The following is a 10,000-nucleotide window of genomic DNA, read 5'->3' as shown; positions in this document are numbered from 1 at the left end:
TATATATATACACTATACACGTAAATACCAAATATACTAATGACAGCTTGAAGATTTTCTATGGAAAGATAACTTGCCACTTTCTACTTGAGACTTTGCGTGTAATTAAGTGGTCTATTGTACGTGTGGTTGTTGTTTTTAAAGCAAGTTTATGCTGAACGTCATATGATATGAAGAGAGAGTAGCTTTTATTCTTTAAGAATTTTCAAGCATATTACCTCTTTTTCAATCGCGAAACTGAAGTATAAGGGATCTAATTATGGCATTTTTGCTATTCTTTTTAATAGTATTTGGCTTTCATGAAAACCTCAGTATTATATAATACGGATATTACAGGTTCTGGATAATTGCAGTTCTTTAAAAACAACTTTAGGTCCCACTTTTTATTTTTACAATTATGTAGATGTCCAAAATAATACTGAAAATCAGAAACACTGCAAGTGCAGTAACATAAGAACTAGATGCATTTTCCCCTTGACCTGAACAGACATCCTTTGAATCTTCATTTTCTGTCGATTTCGTCTTGTAGATGACCCTGACACGACCCGTGACATTCGCCATGAGAATCTTCGCGCTGCCGTAGTGAAAAATATTTGTCTCCCTCTTCTGGAGAAAGACTGTCCGCGTGAATTCTGCCGTTGAGTTCTCGTGGAGTATTATGCTGGCGTCGCCTATACTTTCAATGACCGAATCCGTCAGAAAGAACTGAGCTGACCCTTCCATTTCTAGCTTTCCTATGGCAGAGATCCTGGTCTGATACAGCCGTATGTCTCCGTCGCCGCTGACGGGCGTGTCAAGACTCAAGGTTTGCATGGACGAGCCAACGGCCTTTATCCTCTTGAATGAGGAGTTCTTCAAGAAGCTTCCAAGTAGATGCGAGTCATCCATGCTCAAGAAGTGGAGGTTTGGTGGGATGAAGTCGATGGTTACGTTGTGGAGATGCAACGCGTTATTCTCGCAGTGTTCCAGGATCTCCGTGGTCGTCTCGTACCGGACAGAAGCGATGTTATAGAGGTTGAGCGTGGTGCAAAGGCTGTTCCGAAGGAACAGTTGCTTCGCGTTCATTACAAACACGACCTCGAACTTTCTGACGCTTTCTTCTAGTCGAACATTCTGGAAAAGATGCAGAAGACTAAAATCAAAATTAGGTGATTCTCAAGTTCGCCATATTTTTTATTCATTTAACCCAATTCTATATAAAGAAAATCATCGATTGGATGTATAAACTAACTACCCTCTAAAAGAAAGGTTTGTTTATTCCAAGGAACTTTTTTTTTTTTAAAGGTAAATTTCACTGAGAGGTTTCTGATTCCAAAAGTTAAATGACAATCTCTCCCAAAATCTTTATCATTATTATTATTATTATTATTATTATTATTATTATTATTATTATTATTATTATTATTATTATTATTATTATTAAGTCTAACTATTCTGAAATTTTTGTGAATAAATCTTTTCATAGGTTCTGGTATAATCCTGCTAGCAAAAGAGAGAGAGAGAGAGAGAGAGAGAGAGAGAGAGAGAGAGAGAGAGAGAGAGAGAGAGAGAGAGAGAGAAAAGATATTGGGGATGGTTGAAATTTGGTGGGACACTGTTGTGGGAAAAGGATTAAAAATGATTTGAGATGAGATACCTTCTTTGCACAATTCTCCTAAAAAATCTGCTTTATTTAAGACAACTTAGAATACTATATAACACAGTAGATTTTCAGAAATGGTAAAAGAAAATCACTAATACAAAATGGATATGGATTTCATATGAGAAAAGCGTCTTTTTTCGTAACCCAAAGCTATTTCTTCTGATATTTTTAACATTAATTTGCTCTACGTTAAAAAATGACCCCCCAAAAAGGGTAAATGAGTAATAGCATTTGTACTTTATTGCATGTTAGAATATTTTTTTATAAAAAATCTGGTTTTTCGCACAATGAACTAGAGAAGGACTGAGACATTCAAAAATTCCTATCATGATATCATATTACATAAATATGCCAAATATGATGACAACATAAGTGCAAACCGTAAGGTAAGAATCCAATTAAAGCTATTACATTAGGTTGGAAATAGAAATATTGTTGCATTTTCATGAGATCCTTCTAGAACTCGCCATTTCATAAGATCTCTCGAACACTTGACAACATATTCTGCTTTCCCTACTGCCTGCAAGAACAATCGTTTGCCTGTGTCTACACCTGTATTTAATATGTCACAATCCTTACGAATTTTATCTTTTCCTTACTACACATTTGATGTTCGCACTTCTGTTGAACAATTTTCTTTCTGAACTGTTAAAATACTACCGCTAGAGAGTTACAGTATTAGGTCTTTTGATTGGCCAAACAGTACTACATTGAATCCCTCTCTCTGGTTACGACTCATTTTTCCATTGCTTACACAAATACCGATTAGTTTGGTCTATTCTTTTTATATTCTCCTTTATCATCATACACCTGACAACACTAATATTACCAAGCAATTCTTCTTCGCTAAAGGAGTTACCTACTACACTGTAATTGTTCAGTGACTATCTCCTCTTGTTAAGGATAAAAGAGACTTTTCAGCTATGGTAAGCAGATCTTCTAGGAGGACACTCCAAAATCAAACCATTGTTCTATAGTCTTGGGTAGTGCCATAGCCTCTATACCATGGTCTCCCACTATCTTGGGAGTAGATTTCTCTTGCTTGGGGGTACACTCGAGCAAACTATTCTATTCTATTTTTCTTCCTCTTTTTTATAACTTATATATGGAAGATCTAATTTAATGTTGTTACTATTCTTATGATATTTTAATATAATTGTTCATTACTTTTCTCTTAGTTTATTATTTCCTTGTTTCCCTTCCTCAGTAGGCTATTTTTCTCTGTTGGAGACCTAGGGCTTATAACATCTTGTTTTTCCACCTAGGGTTGGAGCTTAGCTAATAATAATAATAATAATAATAATAATAATAATAATAATAATAATAATAATAATAATAATAATAATTCATCTGATCCTTCGCTTATGCTGGTTATGCTCCTTTCTTATTTGGTAAGAATAGTAGTTGAACCTAACAGTATACATATTGAAGGGGAAAAGCGAAAACCTTCTCTCAAGGATTTTAATGCATCTGGTCCTTTTTATCTTATCTTCTCTGATAATAATTCTGTTAATACTGCTTTATAGAGCGTCAACTCTCATGGTGTGCTGGCAAGCCACGCCCCCTTCTCTTATTGTCGCCTACCACCAACCCACCCCAACCACTTTTCCTCCTTTTTATGGTTTCCTCTGGACCTGGGCTAATTATGTGTGCGAGGTTTTGTTTTTGGCCTATCCTTTCCACAATCTCCTCTGCCCTCATAGACTTGGCAAATATCAAACAATTCTTCTTAGGTTCTCTTGCTTGAGGGTACACTCAGGCACACTATTCTATCTTAATTCTTTTCCTCCTGCTTTTCTAAGTTCTTATAATTCATATATGAATTAATTCATTGTTGCTGTTTTATTTAATTGTTAATTACTTCTCCTGTATTTTATTTATTTCCTTATTTCCTTTCCTCATTGGGCTATTTTCCTTGTTGGAGCCCTTGGGCTTATAACAACTTGCTTTTCCAACTAGGGTTGTAGCTTAGCAAGTAATAATAATAATAATAATGATAATAATAATAATAATAATAATAATAATAATAATAATAATAATAATAATAATAACGAGCCTATTACGCAAATTTGAAGGCATAGAATTATGGACTAAACACTCCTCCCCCCCCCCACAATTCTTTCTTTTGTTCGTCACTGGGAACTAGAAATCACAACAAAAATACGCTAACACTAAAAAGAAAAATCTCACCTGCGTCGAATTTTGAAAGTCACACATGAGTGTATTTCCGTACACTTGACATTCCTGTTTATTTTCTTCGGAGACAGAAACACCGTTTACTGTCAGCATGACGGAACTCAGGAGAAATATCCAATTCATTTTGTTCTTGACAGAAATGCCCACAAAATGAAAACTTGTTTGTTTTAAAGTAAACCTTGGGCATATATTCGGTTGCATCTGTAGGCCTAAGTCTAAAACCCACCCCAGAAATCAAAGCGCCCCTAACTGAATGTACGTAGGCGTAAACAGCTCAAGATTACATTGTGAGTGAGTAATGTCAATAAATATGAGTGTTATCATTTATGGTTTGGTTATCATGTAAATCATACTGCAATCAGAAGATAAGAATTAAAAAATAAAATAAATCCAAAAAAAGTACCAAGATACGCAATTTCCAGGAACACACACACACAACACACACACACACACACACACACACACACACACACACACATATATATATATATATATATATATATATATATATATATATATATATATATATATATATATATATATATATATATATATATATATAAATATATATATATATATATATATATATATATATATATATATATATATATATATATATATATATATATATATATATATTGTTTCTGAAATAAGTTTGATTCTTTCATAATAAAATTAAATCTTATAACAATTCAGTTACGTGACAATACTAATCTTAAGCACACAAATCTGTATAATTAATCTTACGCAAGGTAATAATTATCAAAAATATTTTCAATTAGATAATTGAATTTCAAGTTTTGAGGTCTCGCGGTAACAATCTAATATTAGCAACGACTGTGTTTGGTTACGAAAGCAAATATTTTATCTTTGATTACACTGCACAAAAAAATCAGTTGTTAATGTCGAGATATAGTTCTGAAATCAGTTTTACATGTGACAATTGTGTTTAAATATTACTGATAATAGCTGATAATGTCAACACAATCAATCATCTTGCATTATTTCAATTTCTTTTCCTTACAATTGTACCACCACCCTCCTTTAGATAAGTCATCAACTAGCTCTACTCTTTCCACCCACTGCAGTAGAGCTACGAACACGAAGAAACATCCTCAGATCTACTGACCACAACATACTTTCTACCATATACAAGGTCTTCTTCGTCCTTTCTAGGCCTATAATGGGTTTTAATCTTGTCATCTTTCCTAGATATTCTCCTCGACTTGAACAGAATTGTGAAAGCGCAAACGTTCAGGACAACGCTGGCTGTCAGAATTACAGCTAAGGTCACAATGTTATCTGTCGGTTCGACTTGGTCATTACTCCCTGAGACGCCATGTTGATTATCGTCTTCATTCACTCCAGCTTTTTCAAGAAGTCTGACGTGACCTGTAAAATTAGCCATAAGAATTCTTGCGTTTTCGTTTTTATAGATATGCGTTTCCTTATTCTGAGGCAATGCTAATCTTATGAACTCCGCGGATGAATTATGGCGAAGGATTAGGTCTAGACTCAAAGCGGCTGTGTCTTCGATCACACAATCTGTCATCGTGATTGTAGAATATTCCATCATTTCAACTTTGCCCAGAAGACTGATATCAGTCATATACAGATGAATTTCCCCATGACCAGTTAAAGGATAGCCTAATTCTAAACTATGTATGGAAGAACGTATTACATCCACGTTCTTCAAAAATGGCTGATTATAGAAAGTTCCAGTCATAATCGAATTCTCCATTCTCAAGGTTTGTAGGTTTGACGGTATGTAGTTAATGGTGACGTTATGTAGATGCAGCGCTCTCTGTCCACCGGATTCCAACTGGTCCTCGTCGTTGTCAGCATCGAATGTGACAGAAGAAATGTTGATGAGGTTTAGTGAGTTGAAAAAACCGTCCTGAAGAATTAAACGTCTTGTGTTCTTGAAAGTCACCGACTCAAACTTTGCTAGGCTTCCGAAATCTGTCCGCACGATCTGTTCAAAAGAAATTAAATAAATCATAATGAAAAAATGAAAACTTCTAAATTAGGTAAGACTATCACCTAATTAGATGAATTTATAATTGGTTGAATTCGATGAAAATTTCTGAATTTCATCATCAATATTGATATCAATTAATGAAATTATTTCATTTTACTTGACAATTATTATTATTATTATTATTATTATTATTATTATTATTATTATTATTATTATTATTATTATTATTTATGTTGTTGTTGTTCATTATATTGATATCTTAATTTGTAATAATCAATATCATCATCATAATTTTTATTACAATTATTGTTAAAAGCTTACGCATATAATCAAAATTACTATAACATAAGAGAGGGTCAAGGCCATGAGCAACGACAATAAGGATCTTTGGTACAGTCATAAAGCTTAGAGCAATCGACATCTTTCTGTATAGCCTACTATCATATTGCCAATCGTTTAGAGAAACTGGAATCAGATTCACTAAAAATAAACAAAAGAGTCTACCTAATAAAATTATCTCAGTAATTAGCGATGATTTTCCTTGAAATAAGCACCTTTTCTTTTACTGAATAAAACATTAGTTAAACATATCAATTTTAGACGAACTTGATAAAAAGGACAGAGTTGCTGTTTCTGAGGACACTTAGCCAAACCTCCTAGCTTGAGCGTAGCCAGGATTCCGCTATCTTCAAACAAATCTTCATCTTCGTTAAGCATTTATCAATACATTGTTACACGTCTCTAATGAAACATGCTTTGTTGCTTTCTTGTGGAACGGAGACTATCAATTGTTTATCATTTTTATTTCATTTTGGCTTTTATGGCTTTCCTTAATATTTCCCACTTTCCTATTTTTGGGGTTTGACGGTTTGAAGAAGCCACCCTTGGCTACAATCTGGCTACTTCCATAACTCCTAAGAATGTAATTGCGAACCAAGATTCAACTAACCTCCGTTGCAAATCCAAAATCACAATGAAGGTCCTTCGCGGAAGACTGGCAAAATCGTGATGCTCCTCCATCCACGAAGTGTACCTCGTCGGTCAAGCTTTCAGTAACTACGAAAGTCCAACAGAGCAGATGGAAGAACCACAGAACAAAGCAATTCATTTCCTTGCTAACCTAGTTGCAGTGTTAGCAGTAGTAGTGTAGATATGAAGGCCTTGAGATCCCGAGCTCTCGATTCCTATCGAAACTTGAAAGATGAAGACAAGACGCAACGCACGCACATTACAGTAAGTGAGCCCTACTACTGAGACTACTTGTGATTTCCCAACAGGTAAATAACACAAGTATTTTTTTTTTCTAACATTTACCGCCAGAATAGATAATCTTTGCCTTTGTGGCACGAAAACAATGGCATCCTAGAGATAAACGATAAGGATTGTATTGAATACAGTAGGCTACACAATGATAAGCTGACAGGCAACCGAACCTAGACCGTGTATCAACTATAAAGGCCAAGAATCATTGTGAAACCCGTCAAAAAGGACGGCTAGATATTTAGATAGATATGCACACACGCACATATACAGATTCAACACATACTCAATACGGCACGGCATTTTCGTCAATTTGTAGGAGATTGTATTCGAGTATATGTACTTCTCGGCGTACCCCCTCCCCAGGATATGACCACTCTCCCTTACCTGAAGGACGGAGTCATGCGTTTGGCAATGATGCTCATCGTGACAGGATATATATATATATATATATATATATATATATATATATATATATATATATATATATATATATATATATATATATATGTGTGTGTGTGTGTGTGTGTGTGTGTATATATATATATATATATATATATATATATATATATATATATATATATATATATATATATATATCTATATATATATATATAACACATCACAATGAGATTTTTAAAAAGGTGTTCACTACGTTAGGTGTAGGCTAGGCCTACCATAAAAGTCACCATGAAATTGTAGTGATATTGAATCTGACACATCATTCTTCGATAAGACAATTGGGAAGAACCTCACAGCTAAGAGAATTGCAAACATTAATTGTAAAAAAGTAAAAATAAATCCGTCAAATACTTCAAGTAAAGAAAATGTAGGCTACAGCAAGATCATGCGATTGTGGGTGATTGTGCAAAAGATAATATTAAATATTTTTAAATTGCCCGAAACGTTTATTTATGTTGTTTTATATTTTTTAATTAAATTGTTAGAATCATACTATTTTTTTTCCGGTATGCAAGCGTAGTTTCGAATCATGGGTCTTGAAATAAGGCCACTGCCACGGGAAAGTTTTATTTTAATTTTATCACTTTTTTCTGTCTAATTTTTCTTATCGGATTATTCAAAGTCGTCTCCTTTTGGTGTGTATGATCTAATTTTTCTTTGAGGATTATCAGCTGTAAACTATAACGAGAAACAAAGTGTATGTATAGTGAGTGGTGTGTGATAGGAAGAAGGGTTGAGGATGGCCAGGTGTCCCGTCTCCATCTCAATCAACCTACTCGTGCCGACTTCTTCCCCCACTGACCATGCCTGTACTTTAGTTGCTTTAGACGGCCTTGGCTTAACCCCCGGTAGATCTGTGACCTGTTTAGGTTTTTGACCTAGGAAGGGGGTCTGGGGGGAAAGACCCTGGCTGGGTCTGTGACCTGGGAACGAGGTCCGAGAGGCTTGCTCCCCATCTAGGTCTGTGACCTAGGAGGGAACAAGCCCCGGCTATGTCTGTGACCTACTAGGCTAGGTTAGGTGAGTGTGTTAGGTTCTGTGGCCTTTTACGAATCTCGAAAGTGTTAAATAATCCTGTTTTCACCCACCCAAAGTCCCAGGTTCCCACCTGTGCCCGTCTGGAAATAGGAAATAGCGGGAGAACGGTTTATTTGCGATGGAAATAAAGGTCAAAGGTTCTATGTAAGGGGGGGGGGGCATAAATGGCTTATAGAAGAAAATATCCTAGGTCTGAAATTTCCCCTGGGGAAATAACCGTCCAGGCTTCTTTTCCCGGGGGAGGGGGAAATCAATCCTAGGCTAATTTACCCGGGGGGAGGGGATTTCAGTCAAGGGGGGGGGGGGAGAATTTCCTGCTACACCAGAGTGAAATTCCCAGTATCATGTGTAATATGGAGCATTGCTAAAGAAAAGACAAAACTTGGGATAAGTGCTACATGGAGGATGGCATTTATAGACCTTGGAGGATGGTATAATATGGGATGATCTGAAAGCGAAGGATGTTCAGTATTATGGAAAACTTAGAGCCAACATACATAAAAGGAGGTTAAACCTCAAAGGAGGACCCACAATAGTTACTTTAAGATAGGGCGGTTACAGTCAGTGGAAGGGTGAGCAAGGAGGTAATTCCAAAGACTAACGGTAGTAGGAAAGAAGAGAGTCTCTGTGTTACTAGAACCTCTTATATGAACTATTACAAATTTCAACTACAATCTCTCAATAATAGGCTACATCTTTAACGGTCAGACACCTAGCCGCAAAATATTCTTAATGGGAATTTTCTTGCTACTCCAATGTATTACATTGTAAAAAAAATAAATACCGTTATAAATGACTTCATAATAATAAAGAAAAGGAAATTTAACAGCTTAATGAATAAACATATAATAGCTGATGTGGTAACGTCCCTGACTGGGGTTCGAGTCCCGCTCAGTCTTCGTTAGTTTCTTTGGTCGCTGTAACCTCACCATCCTCGTGAGCTAAGGATAGAGGGTTTTGGGGAGACTATAGGTCTATCTGCCGAGTCATCGGCAGCCATTGCCTAACTCAACTTGGTCCTAGCTTGGGTGGAAAGAGGGCTTGGGCGCTAATCATATGTATATATGGTCAGTCTCTAGGGCATTGTCCTACTAGATTGGACAATGGCACTGTCCCTTGCCTCTGCCATTCATGAGCGGCCTTTAAACCTTTAAACAGGTGCCCTGAGGAGACCATCGTCTAGTTGATTGCCCCAAGTCTACAACTCTACACTGGCATCCAAATCACTTAAGCACTCACACTACAGGAAGACTTATGCTGGCATAAGGCCGTCCTAATCTGAAGCATAAATTCGCAGGCGAAACCTGAGGATAACCAGCCCTGCCCCGGAGCAATCAGATTCCAGGTCGCTGATGAGTCACATTGTCGATTGCATTGTTAATTCAACTAGCTTCATATAACCACGCAATCTTTCTTGTAGA

At 36.0% G+C, this 10,000-nt stretch overlaps 4 protein-coding genes across 4 annotated transcripts in view; 2 read left to right on the top strand and 2 right to left on the bottom strand.

Annotated features, from left to right (window-relative positions):
• Window positions 1-96: 96 nt before the first annotated feature.
• LOC137616968 (uncharacterized) lies at window positions 97-4,176 on the bottom strand. Its single transcript, XM_068346837.1, has 2 exons — window positions 3,833-4,176; window positions 97-1,113 (listed from the first exon to the last, which is right to left on the bottom strand). The coding sequence occupies exons 1-2, from the start codon at window positions 4,037-4,039 to the stop codon at window positions 370-372; spliced, it is 951 nt and encodes a 316-aa protein (XP_068202938.1). The 5' UTR covers window positions 4,040-4,176; the 3' UTR covers window positions 97-369.
• Window positions 4,177-4,488: 312 nt separating this feature from the next.
• LOC137617181 (uncharacterized) lies at window positions 4,489-7,061 on the bottom strand. The gene is made up of 2 exons (XM_068347058.1): window positions 6,769-7,061; window positions 4,489-5,813 (listed from the first exon to the last, which is right to left on the bottom strand). The coding sequence occupies exons 1-2, from the start codon at window positions 6,925-6,927 to the stop codon at window positions 4,932-4,934; spliced, it is 1,041 nt and encodes a 346-aa protein (XP_068203159.1). The 5' UTR covers window positions 6,928-7,061; the 3' UTR covers window positions 4,489-4,931.
• Window positions 6,957-10,000, top strand: part of LOC137617179 (DDB1- and CUL4-associated factor 8-like) — a 483,388-nt gene continuing 480,344 nt past the window's right edge. Inside the window, exon 1 of the mRNA XM_068347054.1 lies at window positions 6,957-7,052. Within this exon, the coding sequence (XP_068203155.1) occupies window positions 6,972-7,052 (81 nt within the window). The 5' untranslated portion in view covers window positions 6,957-6,971. The remainder of the gene's footprint in view (window positions 7,053-10,000) is intronic.
• LOC137617180 (probable serine/threonine-protein kinase drkD) overlaps window positions 7,060-10,000 on the top strand; it is a 6,326-nt gene continuing 3,385 nt past the window's right edge. Inside the window, exon 1 of the mRNA XM_068347057.1 lies at window positions 7,060-7,096. The gene's annotated coding sequence lies outside the window, so the exon portion shown is untranslated. The remainder of the gene's footprint in view (window positions 7,097-10,000) is intronic.

Source organism: Palaemon carinicauda, chromosome 23 (assembly GCF_036898095.1).
Source record: "Palaemon carinicauda isolate YSFRI2023 chromosome 23, ASM3689809v2, whole genome shotgun sequence".
Taxonomy (NCBI): domain Eukaryota; kingdom Metazoa; phylum Arthropoda; class Malacostraca; order Decapoda; family Palaemonidae; genus Palaemon; species Palaemon carinicauda.
This window is presented reverse-complemented; position numbering and strand designations above follow the sequence as displayed.

Excerpts from the sequence above, each read along its gene's own strand:
- LOC137616968 (XM_068346837.1), bottom strand. The coding sequence starts at position 4,039 with ATGCAACCGAATATATGCCCAAGGTTTACTTTAAAACAAACAAGTTTT. Across the intron at positions 1,114-3,832 it reads ACTTTCAAAATTCGACGCAG|AATGTTCGACTAGAAGAAAG; the intron begins GTGAGATTTTTC and ends CATCTTTTCCAG.
- LOC137617181 (XM_068347058.1), bottom strand. The coding sequence starts at position 6,927 with ATGAATTGCTTTGTTCTGTGGTTCTTCCATCTGCTCTGTTGGACTTTC. Across the intron at positions 5,814-6,768 it reads ATTTTGGATTTGCAACGGAG|ATCGTGCGGACAGATTTCGG; the intron begins GTTAGTTGAATC and ends TCTTTTGAACAG.